Below are 23,058 nucleotides of genomic sequence, written 5' to 3'. Positions count from 1 at the left end.
CTGTGCTTGGATGGGTTGCTCATTTCTTCATCCAGATTTAGTTCCTCATCCTTTATCAAATTCTGCCCGATAAGTGTGTTTGATCTTCAGGTGCAGCTTTTCAGGAGTGGGTAGCTTGAAAAGTCTACATTTTAATGTAGCTTTTTTTTTTTTTAAAAAAAAAAAGATTGCTTGTTTATAAGTATGCCTAGGATACCTGAGGCCCAGTATTAGATCATAAGCAGGTGGAAAACACGTGTTCTCATTATATTTTCTTTTTTAATGTTAATGATTTTACTAGCACACAACTGAATGATGTAGCTGCTTAGAGAGAAGCTCAGTTTTAACATATGAGCTTGCATCTTTGTGCAGTGAACTATTAGGAGTTGTTTTTTAAAAGTAAGCATGTTTGCTTGTTGCAGCTTACTCTGCAGGATCAGTTTCGTATTTATTAGGTCTTCTATTTCACATTTTGCCTGTAGTCCTAAAGTGACTCACAATATAAATATGCAATATGTGCAGTAAGATCCTCATACTTGGAGGCTATTAGCAGCTAACATCTGATTATCTTTCTCTCAGGGGAATTGGTGCTAGATAGCCCTGTGACAAGGTCGATTACTGATCATTGCTTCCAAGTTTTTAGGAAATCAGAATTTGCTGCTTCTTTTCTTCTTTTTTCACTTTGCTGTGCTTACTCATATTTTTGCTAAGGTAGACTAAGGCTTCAATCCTTAAATTGGCCCAAAGGAAGCTGTTGGAAAATTTTGTGGGCATATACGTCCTGCTGGCAGCATTCCACCATGGGCATAAATGGGGCCTATTGGGAAAGCCATGAAGTTGCCTGTTCCTGACCTACTTTATTTCCACAAAGTGTTTCCAAACAGACCGTGAAACAATGCCAGTCCTGACTGGTGCTGTCATTCCCCCCCCCCCCCATTGCAGTCATAAAAACATAGGAAGCTGTTTAAACTTTGTCTGGTTATTGTTTCGTCTCAGTCACATTCAGCTACTTTCGTTGACTGCATCTTTCCAGCGCCCCAGCTTGAAGAACTTTTGCATGCCTTTTACCAGAAATGGAGGGGGTGGGGTTGCAGAAGTAAAGTTGCCTCCCACCCTGGATGCAACTAGCTGGCATTTATTTGGACATGGCTATTTGGTTTGCCACAGATTCTGCCTCACTATGGCTGACACAAACAATAGAATTGCTCTATTTGTAAACTGGTTACATTTTAAACTTCATAAACACATACCTTTATCACATACACAACCCAACAAGACAATGACAATAATCCACCAACAGCATACAAATCAGTATGGCTAACCTGATCCAAAACACCCACCCACCCCACTCACACACGAAAACAAAGATCACCACAGTCAATCACAAACAAACAACCACACCCTAGGCCAACCCCAACCTCTCTCACCACCAAAGGAACACAAGTGAACAGCAGAGAACCTGCACGGGCAACGCTGACACCAAACCCTACATACATTAAGCAAAATAGATACATCACCCCCTATCTCTCCCCCCCCCAAAATGTCTCAACAAATGAAACTGATTTGTAAAAATGTTACATGGAAAAAATACGAGAGACATTACACCTTCTGTAAAGCAAGAAAATCTTTAATAATAATAAACACATACCTTTATGACAGATGCTAATGTGAATTGGCCCTATTGTTTTGTCTTGGTTATGTAATTTATACAATTATTGTGTTCCATACAGATGCCGCTGAACCTTACCAATGCTGTAGCAACAGCTCGACAACTGTTAGCCTACACTGTCGAAGCTGCAAACTTTTCTGACAAAATGGATGTTATTTTTGTGGCTGAAATGATAGAAAAATTTGGAAGATTTGCTGAGAAGTACAAAGAGGTAATTATGTTTTCCTCAATATCTCTTTTTTAAAATGCCCTTGCTAAAGCTAAACTGCGCTGTCGGTTAATATCCAAACCTCTTAAAAGCTGTAACTATAGAGACCAGCTAAATTAGAGTATTCCTCAAATAGCCTTTAAGGGTAAGTATGTGCTTGTGGTTAGAGGCTTTCCATTTCACTGTTGAACTTTATTGATCTTTATGTTTAGGCACATTTGAATGTTGGAGACCACAATGTACTAAATATCTGCAGTGCACTCAATATCTGCAGTCAAATAAAAAAGAACCTGGGAACAAATGTTTAAAATTATTCTGGCAAGAGCTGTAGTATTACAGTGTCATGGACTGTGGCTGTGGAGCAATCCAAGTTGTTCATTAAGTGATTGATTTAATGTGACCTAAAATATGTGTAGGCCATGGATTACAGGTTGATTTATTGCATTATAAGGATGTTGTTTTTCCTTCTGTGATGTATGAGGTCCAGATTGACACAATCTGCCACTGTTCTGCCACTGCTTGAAGGCAATAAAAGCTATAAAAATGCCAGACAGAAATTCATGAGCAGTGTTTGTCATAGTAGAGTAAATGTGGCAATAGACAATGCATTCTTAACATTACTTAGTGAAACCCAGTTTAGTCTTGCTTTGCTCAGCCATAAAAATCAAGTATGCTAGCTTTCTATTTAAGTATAAATGTTCAGTATATTACATAGTTTAAAGGTAAAAGTACAGGTATCCCTGACTGTTAGGTCCAGTCGCGGACGACTCAGGGGTTGCTTGCTCATCTCGCTTTATTGGCCGAGGGAGCCGGCGTACAACTTCTGGGTCATGTGGCCAGCATGACAAAGCTGCTTCTGGCGAACCAGAGCAGCGCACAGAAATGCCGTCTACCTTTCGGCTGGAGCAGTACCTATTTATTTACTTGCACTTTGACGTGGTTTTGAACTGTTAGGTGGGCAGGAGCTGGGACCGAGCAATGGGAGCTCACCCCATTGCGGGGATTTGAACCGTTGACCTTCTGATCGGCAAGCCCTAGGCTCTGTGGTTTAGACTACAGCTCCACCCGCGTCCCTTATATAGTTTACATGGAAGTAAAAATAAGGATTAATGAATTGAACTTGCAGCATCCATTTATTGCAACACAGCACTTCTAGGTAAAATTGGGACCTACAAGCTATATGGCAACATTATCCATAGTTCAGAGCTGCTTCCATTTCCTTATTGGGATTTGTCACAACTGCTTTGGCTATGCAGGTGTTTATTGTAACAAATATTGTGAAGGGCAAATGGCAGGTGCTAAATCCTCAGCACATCCCAGTATGTGTGTCCCTCAGCGTCTTAGGAAGCACATGTTTTATTTATTCATTACAGTTTTTAGCCTCCAAGGAAGTTCTTGCTGACATACACAAGGGCTTGAATCTTGAGTACCATGAGCAGAAGGAAGTCAAATAGAGGCCTTTTTCATCCCCTATCGCTACACCACCTGTGCCCTCCAAAAATCCTCTCTAGTGGCCTCTGCTTGGGCGAGGTCCCTTTGCCAGTTTTGGCCAATACACACCTCCCCAAGCAATCTCCCAAGCCTCATTCTATACTATTCAGGAGGGGGTCCCCAACCCTCTACAGAGGCTTTGAGGGTACAGGTAGCCGCAGAAAGGAGTGGGGTGTAGGTGATGAACTCCCCTTCCGCGAATGACCTGCAGTTCTTAATATTCAGAATGCATGGTAGGGTTCTCATTCTGATTTTCCATCCTGAGCAAGCCTTTCTAGCTTCAGCAAATTTGCTGCGTTGTATGCCTTCTGACTGTCCTGAGTTTATTTTCTTCCTCCCTTAATCTCTCTAGAAAGCATTTCTGTAAATAATGAAGGCACTGGACACTGGGAAAACTTGATTTTAGGGGCAGGAATATATATACAGTGGTACCTCGGAAGTTGAACGGAATTTGTTCCGTAAGTCTGTTCAACGCCGCATCAGACGTTCAGGTTCCAAAGAACGTTCACAAACCGGAACACTCACTTCCGGGTTTGCTGCGTCCGGGAGCCAAAATGTTCGCGTCGCAAGGTGCAAGTGTATACATATTAAAGCTTGACAGGCAGGTTTTTTTAGAAAAAAACCAACTAGGCTAAATTTTATTTTTGATGATTTACCCATTAGCCCATGGTGAGGGTATCAAGAAGCTATATAGATCATTGAAACCCCATCACTTGATGCCTTAGTATCCTGCTCACCCCAGCCTAGGTTTTCAAATTTCACTAGGCTCTGGCCATTTTTAGGTTTATTTCAACAGCAATATAAGAAGGAAATTGCTTTTTAAATTTTCCTTTCTCACTTTTTGCTTATTTAATAGAAAAACTAAAACAAAATAGGCATATACATCAGGCTGTCTTAAATTCCTACTTCTACTTCTAAAAACACATATTTCTTTCGTGTCTTTATTATGAGGCCAGGCAGGCACGTTTTATGCATTGTTGTACTAGGAGCACTGTAGAATTTGCTTTCTTAGATTAAATTATAAGAGAGATCAACTACTATTAGTAGAAAGGCATACATGTGGGCAGCAGCCTCTTCTTTAATCTGAGCTAGTGAACTGCAATTGAAGAACTAACTCTGCACATGGGAACTTAAATATATATATGTTTGACTGGGGAAAGCAAGAGTACTATGAAAATGTCCACGATCAAAGAAGAAAAAACTCTAAAACACATTGATGAAAAATAGGAAACGATGTAGCATGGAAATAGGTGTGTGTGTGTGTGTGTGTGTGTGTGTCTCCCCATTTCTCTATAATAGGCCTCAAACAGAATGATGGATATTGCAGAGTTAAATTGCAAACTCAAAAGGGTTTAGTCTCTGCTAGTTATGATTTTAAAAAATAAATTTAAATAGGTATGTCTGTTACTTGAAAATAGTTTCTAAATTAGTGTGCTTGTGGTCAATAAAAACTGGGTGAGGAGAGAACCCTATACTGAGCTCCTTCAGTACGTGGAAATGGTGGAATAAAAATGTAATAAAGTGCTGCAGGACAGGGAGAATAATTTTTTTAAAAAAATATGAAAATGGTACACAAACATGTATGTCAGCCTTTCTGATCTCTTTCCTCTGTTAGCTTGGTGATGTGATGGTTGATATTGCAAGTAACATAATGCTAGCTGATGAACGCATTCTGTGGATGGCACAGAGGGAAGCTAAAGCTTGTACCCGAATTGTACAGTGCTTGCAGAAGATTGCTACATACCGGCTAGCTAATGGAGCTCAGGTTTACTCAACGGTAGGAAATGACACTTTTTATTCGTTGATAAGCACCGCTTTATTTAAATAGTAGATTATTTTTAATGGAAGCTATTCAACTATGTAGGAACAGAACATTTGGAATTTTGAAAGGAAATTGTGTACTTTAACTGGTTTAAATTACCACTATATAGCAGGTTTCAGACATATCTTTCTCTGTGTGTATGTGTCCATCTATCTATTTGTATCTTTGTTTTCTACAGTATTCTCCAAATATTGCCGTGGAAGCTTATGTAATAAAAGGAACTAGCTTCACCGGAATGACCTGCACTGTGTTCCAGAAAGTAGCGGCAGCAGACCGCACAGGACTTCCTGAATATGGACGAAGAGATCTGGATGGAAGCCTTGATAAGCAACTGGGCTTTAAGTGCAATGTCTCAAATACATTGTCAAGCCTGGCACTTAAGGTTAGATTAAGTGTGTGTGTGTGTGTGTGAGAGAGAGAGAGAGAGAGAGAGAGAGAGAGAGAGAGAGAATGTGTGTTTGAGGCAATTTATATATTCAGCAGGTAAGCTTTGTTTAAAATATTCTACTTCATGCGCGCACACAAAAGTACACTAACTATTTTGGGGAGAAGGCTAGGCCAAACCCATTCCCCTTGGTAGGCTAATTTTCTTTGAGGGAGGTCCCACCCATCCCTTTTGCAGACTGAAATGTACAGCTCAGGAATAGCTTGATCACTTGATTTTGTTGAATATACATAGTTTGTGTTTGATGCTTGCTAAGCTGACCCTAAAGAAATTATATTGTATAGATGAAGGTATAAAACAGCTTCCTGTGTCCCTAAGCTATTGGTCCATTTAGCTCAGTATTGTCTCTTCAATGACTGGCAGTGACTCTCCATGGTTTCGGGTAGGAGTTTTTCCCAGCCCTGCTTTGAGATTACGTAATAAGTGTATTTTGAGATACAGAGGGAAAGTCCAACTTAACTGGCAAATGGAATTCTTAAAAAGTTTTAACAGACAACACAAGGATTTTCTTCCACACTGTCTACGGAATTTTCTTCCTTTATCCTTTATCATTCCTTTAGAATTATATTTTTCGCCCCATAGGGTGCACCGGCCCATAGGGCGCACCTAGTTTTTTTTTGGGGGGGGGAATAAAGGGGAAAAAATATTTTCCCCCCCAGGCGCGGGGCTGGGGCGGGGGAAGCCCGAGCTTTCCCCGACCCCAGCCCCCAGAACAGGCTGCTATCCGCAAGCCTAGGGAGCCCGCGGGAAGTCGCGCCGGTCTCCCCAGGCTTGTGGATATCTGCCCGAAGGCTTCGGGATGCAGGCATCTCTCTTCGGGACGCAGGCAACTCTGCAAACCACGTCGGGGAACAGCGGGATGGCGGCGCTCCGCCTCCCCGTTGTCCCCCGAGCTTGTGGGGCTGGCGGTGGGGAGAAGCACGCTTCTTCCCACCGCCAGCCTCCAAACCAGGTCGGGGAATAGCAGGATGGCGGCGCTCCGCCTCCCCGCTGTCCCCCGAGTTTGTGGGGCTTCCCGATATCTGCACGAAGCCCGGGGCGTGCTGTGCAGCATGCCCCAGGCTTCGGGATGCAGGCTGCTATCCGCAAGCCTTGGGAGCCCGACGGGAACTTCTGCGGACCTCCCAAGGCTTGCGGATAGCTTCCTGAAGCCTGGAGAGCGAGAGGGGTCCATGCGCACCAACCCCTCTCACTCTCCAGGCTTCAGCGAAAGCCTGCATTCGCCCCATAGGACGCACACACATTTCCCCTTCATTTTTGGAGGGGGAAAAAGTGCGTCCTATAGGGCGAAAAATACGGTATGTTCTCTTCCATGAGCTGGAAGTGAGGGGAGCTATAACTGGCAACTACTATTCTCAATTTACTTTTCACATCTACAATTGCTTCTCCTAATAGAATATGCGGATAATTTATTTGAATTGGGTTAACCCTTCCATTTGCTCAGGAGGCTTCAGGCATTGCTTAGTCAGGTCACGGCAAGCTAACCTCATGGAAGCAATTCCTCACAAAAGAAATGATGTTTTGACAGGCACACCCCTGAGCACGCATTAAGGAAAGGAAACTCAGTGCTGAGGGATGGAGGGAACAACATATCAAAGCCGAGATAGGAAGCATTGTCTTTTGTTTCAGTATTAACACCACATGTCTGTTTTGCAGAACACAATTGTGGAGGCCTCAATACAACTTCCACCTGCCCTTTTTTCACACAAGCACAAAAGAGAGATCAGGCCAGCAGATGACACTGTCTACAAGCTTCAACTTATTGCATTTCGCAATGGGAAACTTTTCCCAACAACAGGGAATTCAACAACTTTAGCTGTGGATAGAAAACGCCTTACAGTGGTCACGCCGGTTATCCTCACCAAATTAGGTGTGTTTCAAGCAAATTATCTGTTCCGAGAACTATCGCCTCTGTCTTTGTCTTTAATCGTAAAATGTCAGTGCTTCAGTTTGCATGTAATAAGATAAAATCCCATTTTCTTTCTTTATAACCAAACAAGATGGCTTGAGTCTGCCCCATCAACACACTCCTATCAATGTGACATTGCGGCGCATTGCGCATGGAGCAGATGCTGTTGCAGTGCAGTGGGACTTTGATTTGCTGAATGGGCAAGGAGGATGGAAATCTGATGGATGTCACATTCTTTCTTCAGATGAAAACGTCACTACTATACAGTGCTACTCACTCAGTAACTATGCAGTACTGATGGTATGTGAGCTGTTCATTTTATCCAAATTTATGTGGTTAATATGTTTTTCTATCAAAGGTGAAAAGTTTTCATTTATTTAAAGAAATTCTGTGCCTCCTTTAGAGACCATGCCTTCCTAAGGCAACTTAGAAAACGTTAGTTTCATATACATGGCAGAAATATTGAGGTGATCATGGGCAAAACACAGCCCAGCCTTTGCAAATTGGAAGAGGGGTTATCATTTTCTTATGTGGGGTAATCTGTGCTACAATTCACTAACACAGGTATGTGTGGACAAGTGAGTCTCCATAATACAGTGGTACCTCTGGTTACCAACGCTTCAGGTTACGAACTCCACTAACCCAGAAGTAGCTGCTCCTGGTTATGAACTTCGCCTAGGATGCAAACAGAAATCGCTCGTCAGAGGTGCGTGTGCAGCGGGAGGCCCCATTAGTGAAAGAACGGATAAGAATGGTTTCAGCTTAAGAACGGACCTCTGGAACGAATTAAGTTTGTAACCAGAGGTGCCACTGTATTTGACGACCACTAGCTCACAAACTATTTGCAAGGCTGCCCTCAGTCTTAATGTACCTTAACAAGCTTCATGATAATTAAGAATAAAGCAGTTTGGACACTGACACCACTATTGTAACAACAGATAACGAAAAATGACTGGAAGAATCAGAAATCGGGAAGACGAAAATTTTAATAAGGAATGGGGAAAATACATAAGTTATCTTAAAAACCATTGTAATCATTAGTAGGCTTAGAATAACACTTATAGTTTAATGTTGAATTTTGGATATAATGAAGATGTAAAAGATTTGGATTATTATAAAAGATGCAGGAGGAAATGATTAGCAATAGGACCCACAAAGAGGAGGAGGGGAGGCCAGGAGATTCTTTGGAATCTTGTTTTTATGTTGGCTGTTGGATAATTGATTGTAAAATTTTAAACTGAAACACTAAATAAAAATAAAAAAACAAAAATAAGGAAAAAGAAACAATAAGTTTCAAGTAGTTTATAAGTATCCAGGTTCTTTATTAAGATTTTGATTATGGAGTATATTTTCTATTTTGTCTTTGGATACTCATTATCAGTGGGTCTTCTAGTTTGTGTATAATAGTTTTCTCTTTGAAGCCCTTACATAAGTAAAGATAAAAGAAATCTATTTTTGAACTGGTGGTATTGACAGGTATTTTTAAAAAAAGTTAAATCAATATAATCCCACAACTGAACATTCTTACTCTTTGATTCTTGCAATTACACCTAATCCTTCTATGAAAAGGAACAGCCTGCTTGCAAAAAAAAGAAGAAAAAGAAAGAAGGAAACATTTCCTACTGTTCGGTTTATATTTAAAGAGGGAATCAGTTTCAAGTAAAATATAACTGTGCCACCTGGAGGAACAAAAATAAATATTACGTTACCTTCTCTGACAAAGATCCATTCATATGGATAAAATTTGACAAGAGTGTTAACCTGGTTAATTTTAGGAGAGTGTCAGCTACCCCTCAGTTGTTAGCATTACTTCATAAATTTGGCCGTTATATTGTGCTGAGTGACTCATGCAGCCTCAGTAATTTCCCCCTTTATCTGCACTATGAACCAGTCTTCTCTTTAAGGACTCCTGATCAAGGACTAGAACTGAGAACTCCCAAAGGAGCTCAAGTGGGAAGACTGCTCTGACTGTGCTCAGATGTTCTGCTGTTCTTTTAACGGTTTCATGGGGCAGTTGTGATTATAACAATCCTTACACCAAATACAGCTATAAATATAATTAATCATTTGCATCGTCTTGTCTTTCAGGATTTGACAGGGTATGCCCAGGCAGTTGACCTCTTACATCCAGTTATCTATGCCTCAGCTGTGATTCTCTTGATGTGCCTCCTGATGATCAAAGTTAGCTACCTATACCATCACAGGTATCAAGATTTTTGAATTCATACTGTCCTATCTAGACAAAACGCAAGTAATTAGTCTCGGGTTACTATGTTTACACAGCAGTCCAGCACCAGAAATATAGACTCATGTTAAATTAGTAGGTGATGCCGGTTAGTTTGCTTCAAAGTATCAGGTAGCTGGATAATGGAATGGCATGCCTATCAACCACCTTTTCATAAGTTCATACCAATAAGAGTAGAATCTAGTCCAGATTCAGTCTCAATCTGTGTTATATATTTCAACTTGCAGTGCTGTTTCAAACATAGCTTTGGTAATCTCTGGGAGAACCACTCTTTCTGCGTTTACATGTATTGCCTGCTACAATCTACACTTAAAGGAGTTGTTTTCTTTAAGGGGTTCATATCCTCCCCAACCAAAACAAAATGAGTAATCTGTTACTTAAACAACTTCCTTACAGGAAGCTAATGCATTCTGGCCCACTGTTAGATGATGTATAAATTAGTGGGACAGCTTTTTCATATGGCTTAACAGAATCTGCATAACAGAATGAGCTCCCATTCCTTTGTCCAAGCTCTTGCCAACCTAGCAGTTCAGAAGCATACCAGCTTGAGTACAGTGGTACCTCAGGTTACATACGCTTCAGGTTGCATACGCTTCAGGTTACAGACTCCTCTAACCCAGAAATAGTGCTTCAGGTTAAGAACTTTGCTTCAGGGTGAGAACAGAAATCGTGCTCCAGCGGCGCGGTGGTAGCAGGAGGCCCCATTAGCTAGAGTGGTGCTTCAGGTTAAGAACAGTTGCAGACTTCCGGTCGGTGCCAGCGCTTAATGGCGGTCCTAGCTCCGAGCTCCGGAGAAGGACTGCTTCGCAAGTTCGGGTCTTACCCGCTACGGCAAGCGGGGGACCCCTAAAATCCCAGGCGCAGAAGCCTGAGAACAAGGAGACTCGGTGGGCACCTTTGCGCCCCCCGGTACCGTGAAAGAGCCTTTTTAAAGGCTACGGATCGACATCGGGAGTGAGCGCGGTGCTGAGAGTCGCTACCCAGCCTGCGAAGTGAAGCCGCGTCGCCATAAGCGGAGAGCGCCGATTCCTTCCTGAAAAGAAATTCGGACTGATTCCCCGTGAGTAAGAACTGAAAAATAACTGGGACTCTTTTACTTTTAAAAATTGGGCTAAAAACGGGGGAGATCTAAACAAAGGAAGTCTGCCTCCCCCCGACTGCATGAAAGCGAAAGCAACGGAACTTTAAACCTGCATCCGTTTAAATCTGTCCTTTGATCAGCTAAACCGGACATTTAAACCTTTGATCTCCCCTCTAGCAAGCAGGGCAGAGGGGAGGCGAATCTGACCATTAACTGCATGACTTATTTGGAGGAAAAAAAAACATCTGCTGTCTCATCTGTTTGATTTTACGAAACGGTCTGCCTTCTTAGTACACTGAACTGACTTTTCCCTGTGAAGTGATACTTTGATACAAAGTTTTTACACTGCCTGACTATTGTATATCACAAGAAGAAACAGTATAAATTGGGCAACTGTGGCAATTTGATTTAGTAACATTGGCTTGGACTGTGTTAATTTTCCCCTTTTTCTCACTTTTTGGACTGTCTCCTTTGTTTTGGTACTTGGAAATTTTGTTCTATGGCCATTTTGATTTGCTCCCTCTAGAGGATAAAGTAAAGTTCGGTACGGCTTAAGACAGTGGAATTTTCCAAGGGAGAACAAACCCCGTGGGAATTGACCTTGACATGAGTGGCCCACAAGAAGAGATAGTGACAAGAGCCAAGATCAAGCAACAACAGCAACAACAACAGCTGCAGCTGCAACAAGCAAAGAAAAGAGGTTCAATTTCAGGCGCAACAGCCGGATTAGCAGGAACAACAGGTCAAGACAAAGGAGCAGCCGTCTCTATGGAAGCTGTGACAGAGGCCTTGCTTAAAATAAACCAAACCCTGGAGTCTTTGACAAAACAGACTTCAGAGAACACACAAAAATTAACAGAAATATCAGCAAGATTGAATCAGAATACAGAATCTATAAATAGATTGGTACAGGAGAACGCCACCACGCGCCAAATTGCCGAGGAGGCCAAAGCCACTGCCGGAGAGACACAGGAGAAGCTAGAACCCCTTGCCAAGAAGGTCTATGAGCATGATGCAACATTGGCCTTGTGGGACTTACAGAGGAAAGAGAGAAATTTAAAATTAAGACTGATTCCGGAGAACGAAAGAGACAGCCTTGTGGAATACTTGACACGGGAGTTTGTGAATTGTTGGGACCTTGAGGAAGACGAATTTAAAATTACGACTGCCTTCAGATTGGGTAAAAAGCAAGATAGAAAGACACCGAGAGACTGTTTGATTACACTCAGATCCAAGGAGGAAAGAGACAAAATATTAGGATTACACTTCGAAAAGGCCCTGCAAATTGGAAACTCAGCTGTACAGATCTTTAAAGACATCCCAAAATACATTCTGGACTTAAGAAACTTTTACAAGGACCTGGTTCTCTTGCTAAAGAAGAACTCTATTCGTTTTAGGTGGGAGTTCCCACAAGGACTGTCATTTGACTACAAGGCAAAGAAAGTGAAAATAAAGACAATTCAAGACAAAGACAAATTTTTGGCAAGATACCAGGAGGATTTACAGAAGGGGACTGTGGACGTACTTGCAGAACAGAGGAGAGCATTGGACATCTTGAATCTCTTGCCTGGACAAAAATCATTACCATCAGAAGAAGAGCAACAACTTGGAGCTGTTGGAGGAGTCTTAAGAAAATAACAAGATGGCTCTGCAATTCCTTAGTTGGAATTGTAATGGGCTCAATGGGCCTTTGAAGAGAAGACAAGTATTTCATATATTGAATAAAGAACAATTGGACTTGATATGCTTACAAGAAACTCACATAACCAGAGCCCATAGGAGATTACTTTCAAATAAAAGGCTAGGACAAGAATTTATCTCATCAGATAAAGTTAAGAAGAGAGGAGTTGTAATATATGTGAAGGAGAAATGGGCTCCAAAAATGATATTTAAAGATGAACAAGGGAGATATCTGGCTGTGGAGATACAAGTACATGGAGAAAAATTCTTAGTTGTTGGAATTTATGCACCAAATGAAGGCAAATCTGACTTCTTTAAGAGACTTCATGAAACCTTGACGGACTATTTGGATTACAATATGATAATCATGGGAGACATGAATGGCGTGGTCTCCACTAATATGGACAAGGCACAAAGATTAACAGTCACTAAAGAAGGGAGACTCCCTAAGACTTTTTTCGAAATGACAGAAAATATGGACTTGATAGACATTTGGAGAACAAGGAACCCTCTGGAGAGAGAGGGAACCTTTTTCTCCCAAGCAATGATGACCTGGACCAGAATTGACCAAATTTGGGTTACTAGTGGACTGGCTCCAAAGATTAAGAAAGTGGAAATCTGCCCAAAAACTTGCTCCGACCATAACGCCGTGAAGATGGAGATGAAACCCACAATAACTGGTCAATTTAGATGGAGAATGAATGACACCCTCTTTCGAGATAAGGAGATTCTCACGAAGGCCCAAAAGACCCTAAAAGACTATTTTGAAATAAACTTGAGGACCGACGTCGAGAAAAGAGTGATCTGGGATGCAAGTAAAGCGGTTATGAGAGGACTTTTGATTCAACAAAACTCAATAAAGAGGAAAAAACAAAATGAGAAAAAAGAGAAGATCTTGGAAATGATAAAAGAAGGAGAGAGGAAATTAAGAATAAAACCAAAGTCTCAGGACATTTTAAGAGAGATCAAGTTATATCAAACCCAATATATGGAATTGATGAACCAAGAGATTGAATGGAAGATAAAGCAAATGAAGCAAAAAACTTTTGAATCAGCAAATAAATGTGGTAAACTTTTGGCTTGGCAATTGAAGAAAAGGCAGAAACTAAATACAGTTACAAGCCTAGAGGTGGATGGAAAGAACATATCTAAACCCAATGAAATTAGAAATTGCTTTTTAAGTTATTTCAAAAAACTCTATACTCAAGGCCCGCAAAATGAAGAAGATATAGACAAATTCCTTGGAAGATATGGATTACAAAACATCTCTCAGCAAAGTAAGATGGACTTGAACCAGAGAATCTCAGAACAAGAGATAGAGGCTGCCATTCAGAATATGCAACTGGGCAAATCTCCGGGACCAGATGGATTGACTTCTAGATACTACAAATCGCTGAAGGAATGGTTGATTCAACCATTAAGAGAAGTTTGCAATGAGATCCTTGAGGGAAAAAGGGCACCTGAATCGTGGAAAGAGGCTTACATTTCACTCATACCAAAGTCAGAGACTGAAAAGACCCAACTCAAGAACTACCGCCCAATATCATTGCTCAATGTGGATTACAAAATTTTTGCAGACATTTTGGCAAAAAGACTTAAAAGAGTTTTGATGGAGATGATCCATAAGGACCAAGCAGGCTTTCTCCCTAAAAGACACCTGGCGGACAATGTAAGGAATGTTATAGACATTCTGGAAAAGCTAGAGGTGAATATAAACACTAAAGCAGTATTGATATTTGTAGACGCGGAGAAAGCCTTTGACAATATTTCTTGGAGTTTTATGAAGAAGAATCTGCATAGGATGGGGGTAGGTTCGGGTTTTGAGAATGGTATGGCTGCAATATACTCTGAACAAAAGGCCAAACTGATTGTAAATAATGTGGTGACTGAGGAGCTTAAGATAGAAAAAGGAACACGACAGGGGTGCCCGATCTCCCCATTACTCTTTATTACAGTTCTGGAGGTCTTGCTGAATATGATAAGAAATGACCAGCAGGTTAAAGGTGTGCAGGTCGGAGCTAAACATTACAAATTAAGAGCGTTCGCGGATGACTTAGTATTGACTTTGCAAGAGCCAAACACCAGTACGAAAAAGGTATTAGAAATAATACAACAGTTTGGCCAGGTAGCTGGATTTAAGTTGAACAAGCTAAAAACCAAAGTTTTAGGGAAAAACCTAACAGATATGGAAAAGGAGAAATTTCAAGAGGAAACAGGTTTGACTGTGGTCAAAAAGGTCAAATATCTAGGGGTTTATCTAACATCCAAGAATCAGAATTTGTATAAGGATAACTATGAGAAATGTTGGTCAGAAATCAAAAAAGACTTAGAAATATGGTCAAATTTGAAACTGTCAATGTTAAGCCGAATTGCAGTAATTAAAATGAATGTATTGCCTAGAATGCTATTTTTGTTTCAGACCTTGCAGATTATTGACAAGATGGAATGTTTTAAGAGGTGGCATAAAGATATTTCGAAATTTGTCTGGCAGGGCAAAAAGCCCCGAATTAAATTTAAAATATTGACAGATGTTAAAGAAAGAGGGGGTTTTGCCCTGCCGGACCTAAAATTGTACTATGAGGCAGCAGCTTTTTGCTGGCTCAAAGAATGGATGCTCCTCGAGAATACAGACATTTTGGATCTGGAAGGTTTCAACAATGCTTTTGGTTGGCATGCATATCTTTGGTATGATAAAGTTAACAGTGTCTTCAAAAATCACATTGTTAGAAAAGCATTGTTTAATGTTTGGATAAGATATAAAGATCTATTGGAAAATAAAACCCCTAGATGGGTGTCACCAGTGGAGGCTAATGCTGTGAAAAAACTCAATATGGAGGTCGGATGGCCGAAGTATTGGGAAATCTTAGAACAGGATGGAGATAAGTTTAAATTACAAAGCCAGGAAAAATTGAAACATAAAGTGGAAAATTGGTTTCAATACCGTCAAATAATGGAATTTTTTAAACAGGACAGGAAAGTCGGCTTCCAGGTGGAAAAATCAAAATTAGAAACTGAATTGCTAGAACCTACCACTAAGAATTTATCTAGAATGTATAACTTGTTGCTGAAGTGGAATACAGAGGAGGAAACAGTCAAATCAGCCATGATTAACTGGGCACAGGATGTTGGCCATAACATTATGTCAGACGACTGGGAATGGTTATGGAACACCGGTATCAAATTTACGGCATGTAATGCCTTAAAGGAAAACATTATGAAAATGGTATACAGGTGGTACATGACCCCAGTCAAGCTGGCAAAAATTTATCATTTGCCCGATAACAAATGTTGGAAATGCAAAGAGACTGAAGGTACCTTCTACCACCTTTGGTGGACATGCCCGAAGATTAAGGCTTTCTGGGAAATGATTTATAATGAAATGAAAAAGGTACTTAAATGTACTTTTCCTAAAAAACCAGAGGCCTTTCTCTTGGGCATTGTCGGCCAATTGGTGTCAAAGAAGGACAGGGCTTTTTTCATGTACGCTACAACAGCAGCAAGAATACTCATCGCAAAGTATTGGAAGACACAAGATTTACCCACTCTGGAAGAATGGCAGATGAAAGTGATGGACTATATGACATTGGCAGAGATGACAGGCAGAATCCGTGATCAAGGAAAAGAGACAACGGAAGAAGAATGGAGAAAATTTAAAAGATATCTTAAGGACTATTATAAACTTAATGAATGTTAGAATGTTTTGGTTCTTAGGAACAAAGGGATACAGTGACATAAGGTTAGAATATAGAGATGACTAAGATGATTAAGGTTGGAAAGTAACAATTGGGAGTTGCTATAAAATTATGGACATTGGGATGCAGAAAGGGGGGGTATGGGGAAGTCTTAGAAAAGAGGTTTATGAAAATATGTTATGAAATTATACGTGTATGTTTGTTCTCTTAAGTGTTTGTTTGTTTTTTAAAAATTTCGTAAAACCAATAAAAATCTTATAAAAAAAAAAAAAAAGGTTAAGAACAGTTGCAGGTTAAGAATGGACCTCTGGAACAAATTAAGTACTTAACCCGAGGTACCACTGTAAAACCAAATAGCTTACCAAATAGCAGGCAAATTATAGAACATAGATTAACAGCGGAATGGTAAATTTCCTGATCTATGCTACAATTCTAATAATTTAGCCCAGTATACTTAAATAAGCTTTGGGGTTTCTTGGAAAATTCAGAGAGATCTCAGTAAGAAAGTAGTAATGACAAGCAAGCTTTCCTGAAAGTGCAGTTGTTAGCTGCATTTAGGGAGCACCCTGTTCACATTGGTTGATAAGGCTGAATATACATGACAGCTGTGGAAAGCATTCCATGAAGGTACAAAGTATTTAAATACTGATTTAGCTGTTAATGCTATATCCAGATACATTTCCTTCCTCCAGATGCATTTCCTAGGGAGGGCATTCTGTGATTTGGCATTGCGGAATTCAGTTTTCATCATAAAGGTCCACATAGATTCAGGTTGATGCAACTAGCATGATTCTGGTTAAAAATATATGCTTGTATAATTGAACATTTGAGCATTTGTATGAAGAATTGCTTTGCTTCTGTTGTTTAACAGTGTCATCAGGATCAGCCTTAAAAGTTGGCACATGTTAGTTAACCTCAGCTTTCATATTTTCCTGACATGTGTGATGTTTGTTGGAGGCATTACCCAGAGCAAGAATGCTAGCATCTGCCAAGCAGTAAGTTAAACTGTGTGTTGAGAAAACTAAGAAAAGAAATAGTAATAAAGAGCTCAGGGGTGGGGGCAATGATTTTGTCAAGAGTTGCTGGGCGTTTTCCCATGGAGAAATATTAAAATTTGACAGTTTCCTGTTGCCGTCTTATAGAGAACTGCTAAAGCGGAAACAAATGTACAATTCTGGAATTTTGTTTCAAAGTATAATTTATTGAGGAATGCTGTTATCTAGACCAGTGGTTTTCAAGTTTTCTCCCCTCAGAGAACTTTTCCCATATAAATTTATCCCCAAATAATTCCCGATCCCTACAGAGGATTTGGGAATGTGTTCAAGAATGCACACCCAGCCAAGCACACACAAGAATATATACATTGCAGGGAAAGCTGCTTTCAAGGTTTTTCATTTGCTGTTTCTGAGATTATTGAGGGCCCCTCAGGACACCATCCCAGTGATAATATAATCCACACAAAAAGCACTGATCTAGAATTTAATCCAGTCAGGAACCATGCCCATTAGCATTCCAGGTAAGTGGCTTCAGGAACTCTTCATGAAGCGATTTGTACTTTAGTGCCGATATACAAACACAACGTTGTAAATGCACTTTCCCATGTATACCAGTATAAAGTAATGCACGTACCAACTTCGGCAAAGCAAGGCATAGTTTGAAGCAAACCCATCAAATGGTTCATTAAAGTTAAATGAGTAGGTGGCCTCTCAGAAACTGCAGCCTTTCAGCCAATTTGTATGTTTCCTGGGAATTATATGTTATGTTTTGAACAGCCTGTTTCCTTAATGAGTGGGGTGTATAGTTGTCGTCCTCTTTCTTACTAGCGGTTATAAGGGCGATAAACGATCATTACAAAACAAGTTGTCCAACCAAGAGTTAAAAATTAACTTGCCATAATTAAGCAAGTAGGTATTGGCTTAAGTTGGTAAGTAGGTTGTGGAAGAAGTGTTTGAGTACCTGTGTGTGTTAAACATACAAATAGACCGTATCTCTCTTAAGCAAATGCCTTAATTGTCTTATTGTATATTTTTCAGGTTGGGATAGTTCTGCACTATTCTACACTTGCCACGTTACTGTGGACAGGAGTCACTTCTAGAAACATCTATAAGCAAGTCACTAGGAAGGCAAAGAGGTGTCAAGATCCTGACGAACCGCCCCCACCTCCTAGGCCGATGCTTAGGTAAGAAATATTATTGTACAGCTTCTGCTTAAATTAGTGTGTTGTTCTTGGGATTTCCCTACTTTGAATGGAACTCAGCAAGTTCTAGGTGAATATTAGTGAAAGACTGAGGAACATAAAAATGACCAGCATGCTTAGAGCATCTCCATGGGTGCCAAGCTTAGGGTATAACGTGGGGAGAGTGGCTTGTTGTTCTGGTAGTGGTCAAGATGAGATCAGAAAGCATATATAAATATTTTAGGTTGAATTACTCCCTTCATTGTTTATGATTTACAAGCTAATGAAGATTATTTTTATTTATTTTAGAAGATTTCAGTTCCAGGATAGCGTACAGTAAATATATAAATAACAGTAAATAAGCAAACAGGAATAAGACAGTAAAAGGAGCAGTTAAAATAAAGCCATGAAATTAAGCAGAACGGATAAAACTGTATTCAAGCCAACTTCCATTATATGCTAAAACAGGTTGCAAACTGGATAAACTCTTGGTGTGCACTTCACCAGAAATTAAGTGGGGGGGGGGGTTTCGGGGGGGGGAGCATATTCACTTTTTCCAGCTTTTTCCAGATCACCCAATTGGCTTCAAACCCTATTGGCTTCAGTAGAAGACTTTGCAGTCTGTTTGCAGCTGAAGGGGCTTTGAAGGTGCCACAAAGGGCCTTGCTTTCTTTTCTCATTCAAAATCCCTTCTGTCAAGGGTTCAAAATGTGTGTTTAATATTTCATACAGATGTTTCAGCCATTGTCCATTAAACTAGTTTAATCTGGCTTTGTCCACAAGGTGGCAGAAACTGATCAGTTTTTTTCAAAACTGGAACTTTATAGCCTTGTTGTGTTAATTTGTCATACAAAATATTTTTTCTCTTGCATGCCTAAGAGAGCACAAGAAGTAAAATCCATTTGGAATATTCCTTGTATAGCCCTTCTTTTGAAGGAGCTGGGGCAGACACCTTTGCTCAGTAGCAGACCACATGCTTTCTGGGCAGGATCAGGAAGCAAGTGATGGGAAAGACTCTCACTTGACATCCTGCAGAACCACTGCTACTCAGAGTGGGCCAGTACCTGACATTGGGAGGAGAACATTCTCGCACCAGAAGGCAAAATTCCCTAATGGAAAACCCTCTGGGGGCTTCAAGCCTCTGGTGTGCAGGGCCAGAGCAGTAAATGAACAGGTTACCTTTACACACACTTGCACATCCCTCTCTATCCTGAATCTAGGCAAGCAAGACGCATTATCAGAGTTCGATACATGCCAGCCAGCCAGAAAAAAAACCCAGGGAAGGTGAAAATCAGTCAGAGAACAGTGGGGGTGGAGAAAGGGAGGCCTGCTTTCGACCAGCAAGTCTGAGGTTCCCCAATCCTGGTCTAAGAAAGCCAAACCCCTTCCTTCTCCTATCTAGCTGGTCCCGCATGTGGCTCTGCTAGTATTTCAGAAACAGCTACCTTAAAGTCCCTGCCGTTCAGCTTTCTACTGAACAACCAACATTTAAACTTTGGGTGTGGGGGGGGGGTACTGCTTTCCATGTGCTATCCCGGCCTAAGACCTGGGGCCAGCTTTCTAGTCATACTTCAGAATTGGAGTGTGCCTTTAATTGTAACCGCTAACTGGCATCTGCTTTGTTTTTTAGGTTCTACCTAATTGGTGGTGGCATCCCTGTGATAGTCTGTGGGATAACAGCTGCTGCAAATATAAGGAATTATGGAAGCAGGCCTCATGCAGCATAGTAAGTATTTAGGTGGATATATTTAACTGAAATTATTATTAAGAGTAACATGAAAGCAGATGCCTTTCTCACGTTTTGCTTTTTTTTTTTTTGTCTTATTGCAGTTGTTGGATGGCATGGGAACCAAGCTTGGGAGCATTTTATGGACCTTCCAGTTTCATTATTTTCGTGAACTGCATGTATTTTCTCAGCATATTTATACAACTGAAGAGGCACCCTGAGCGTAAATTTGAACTTAAAGAGCCAGCTGAGGAGCAGCAGCGTTTAGCTACCAATGAACATAGCGACCTCAACCACCAGGATTCAATGTCTGTGTCGCTGGTTTCCACCTCAGCTTTGGAGAATGAGCACAGTTTCCATGCTCAACTTCTGGGCGTGAGCCTCACTTTATTTCTTTACGTGGCCCTGTGGATTGTCGGGGCCTTTGCTGTTTCTTTATATTACCCCTTGGATTTGGTATTTAGCTGCTTTTTTGGAGTTGTGTGTTTAACTCTTAGTGGTTTCCTAATAACGCATCATTGCATCAACCGGGAAGATGTCCGACATGCTTGGATCACAACCTGCTGCCCTGGAAGGAGCACATACTCGGTACAAGTGAACATTCAGCCCTCTTCCAGCGCGAGCGGGGCAAACGGGGAACCTGCCAAGTGCACCAATAGCAGTGCAGAGTCCTCATGCACTAATAAAAGTGCGCCAAGCTTAAAAAATTCTTCTCCGGGCTGTAAGCTGACCAATATACAGGCTGCAGCAGCTCAGTGTCCTGCGGGCCCCTTGGCGCTGAACACAGGCCCTCCACTCGATAACAGCCTTACTGAGCACTCAGTAGACAATGAGATCAAAATGCACGTGGCCCCCTTAGAGGTACCTTTACGGACAAATGGGCACCCAGGTCGCCATCACAAAAACAGGAGTAAAGGGCATCGTGCCAGCAGGCTAACCGTCTTGCGGGAGTATGCTTACGATGTCCCCACCAGCGTGGAAGGAAGCATCCAAAATGGCATGCCCAAACCCCGTCAAAGTATCAGCGAAGGGCATTCAAGGAGCCGAAGAGCTTATTTGGCCTACAGGGAGCGGCAGTATAATCAGTCTCAGCAAGACAGCAGTGGTGATGCTTGCAGCACTCTTCAGAAAGGACACAGGAATACCGAAAAGACAGTGCCAACCAACTTCAAAAAGGATGTACTTAGGAAGCCCATAGTGGCCGAGCTGGAAGGGCAGCAGAAGTCCTATGGCTTAAATTTGGCTGTCCAGAACGGGCCACTAAAAAGCAGTGCCCGGGATGCGACATTACTGACTGCTGACAGCACTGGCAATATCAGGACTGGGTTATGGAAACATGAAACTACTGTGTAGTGCCACTGGACATTATCCTTGAAAGGATTTAAATGGAACTTTTCTTCCGTGCTATGAATAATTTTCCACAGTTTACAGACATGGGTACGTTGAGCAGGGAGAGTATTGGGTAGGAGAGAGCTGCCATTTTAAAATATTTTATACTTTTTAAAAGTATACCTGTGACATTTTTGCAGGAGATCTGTTACTCCTCTGTGAATCTTTCATTATAATATTCTGTTTTGAGATGCAGAATTGGACAGTATTTTTTTACATGTTAACATTCTCTCTCTTAGGTATGTCCATCACATTTCACTTTTATATTTAAATGTGTAAAATAAATAACTTTCTCTAAAATCCATATGCACAGTATTGGTTCAGACGGTCAGGTGGTGGGGTGTTGTGCCTAAAATCTGACATTACAGTTGCTGAGAAAAGACACACTGCCAAAATGGTAAGTTCTAGGCTGGTGCTTCTATCCAGGACCTCCTTGCACAAGAAAAAAAAAATCTATTAAAATGTTTCCAATTCAAAAGTTTAAGGTCCCTGCACATAACACATCCTGATCTATTAGGGTTCTTTATAGAAAGTTGTGTGTGTTCTGTTAAGTTTGTACTGCCTCTCCCTCAACTGCAGAAGACAGCCAGAACTCATGTCATTCAGTACTTCTTCTTGACAAAGTGAGTTTTCATACAGGCTTCTTGTGTTACAGGGGTGCGCAGGGTATTATTTAATTATTTTCACACCACACTTCCATAGGAAATACAGCAAGGCTGTGTACAACCTTACACAACATAAAAATAGTGCAACAACAGTAAAAAAACACGAGTGATGTCAGTAAAAACATCAGTAACATATCAATAAAAACTAGCTGGCAAATGTTTAACATTCAGATTTCCCTTTAGCAATAACTTCAGAGTTATTGGTGAGTGGTGTTTTGAAACTTGAAGTCTGAAACTTGAGATGTTAGCATGATCTACCTGAAGTTGGGATCCAGAGAGCTGTTTTATGCATACCGAATAACTTGGACATGCCTAGAGGGCTTTTGACATTTTTCTTTTCCATGACAGTTCGAAAACCCACCCCTCGATTAAAAAAGTTATTTACTAAAGTGCAAGGGGACTTCTGTGCAAGAAGCATAAGCCCCAAATGTTGGACCCTTTATTATTTTAATTCTTAAGTTTACCCCTTCCTGTCATGAGAGTCTAGAGTAGCTATATAAGAAAAATCTAGCATTGAAAACGGGTAGAATCACAAAACGAAACACAACAAAACAATAATAATGGCAATATATCATGTTCCCTCATTCTTCAGCTCCAAAGCCAGTTAGATTCCAGTTTTGCTTCATTTTCTTTAAAGTTCAGTTCCAGAGGGACATCTGTTGACAATTTTGAAAGCAGTAAAACAATTTTAGTAAGCAGCAGGCTTTGGCATACAACGTCTTCATTCTGTCAGTCATTTTGTAGTGCACGGTGATATTTCCATTTTACAGAGCAAAAACAGGTTAAACACGAGAATGCTCAGTGGCTGAGGCTTTCTTTGATGAACCTAGACATAAAAGCTTACATTCCAGGCCACACTGATGCTCTCCTAATGGATGTAA

The 23,058-nt window shown here is 40.8% G+C and overlaps 1 protein-coding gene across 2 annotated transcripts in view; it reads left to right on the top strand.

The window, feature by feature from the left end:
* Window positions 1–21,816, top strand: part of ADGRA3 (adhesion G protein-coupled receptor A3) — a 50,637-nt gene extending 28,821 nt beyond the window's left edge. For both annotated transcript variants that reach the window (XM_081207604.1, XM_081207605.1), the window contains 10 exons: window positions 1,710–1,859; window positions 4,963–5,124; window positions 5,348–5,551; window positions 7,271–7,484; window positions 7,615–7,823; window positions 9,612–9,727; window positions 17,093–17,216; window positions 18,255–18,400; window positions 20,028–20,123; window positions 20,228–21,816. In XM_081207604.1, the coding sequence (XP_081063730.1) occupies window positions 1,710–1,859; window positions 4,963–5,124; window positions 5,348–5,551; window positions 7,271–7,484; window positions 7,615–7,823; window positions 9,612–9,727; window positions 17,093–17,216; window positions 18,255–18,400; window positions 20,028–20,123; window positions 20,228–21,476 (2,670 nt within the window). In that variant the 3' untranslated portion in view covers window positions 21,477–21,816. The remainder of the gene's footprint in view (window positions 1–1,709; window positions 1,860–4,962; window positions 5,125–5,347; window positions 5,552–7,270; window positions 7,485–7,614; window positions 7,824–9,611; window positions 9,728–17,092; window positions 17,217–18,254; window positions 18,401–20,027; window positions 20,124–20,227) is intronic.
* Window positions 21,817–23,058: the final 1,242 nt, after the last annotated feature.

The sequence above is a fragment of the Podarcis bocagei genome, assembly GCF_964188305.1.
Source record: "Podarcis bocagei genome assembly, chromosome: 9".
Taxonomy (NCBI): Eukaryota; Metazoa; Chordata; class Lepidosauria; order Squamata; family Lacertidae; genus Podarcis; species Podarcis bocagei.
This window is presented reverse-complemented; position numbering and strand designations above follow the sequence as displayed.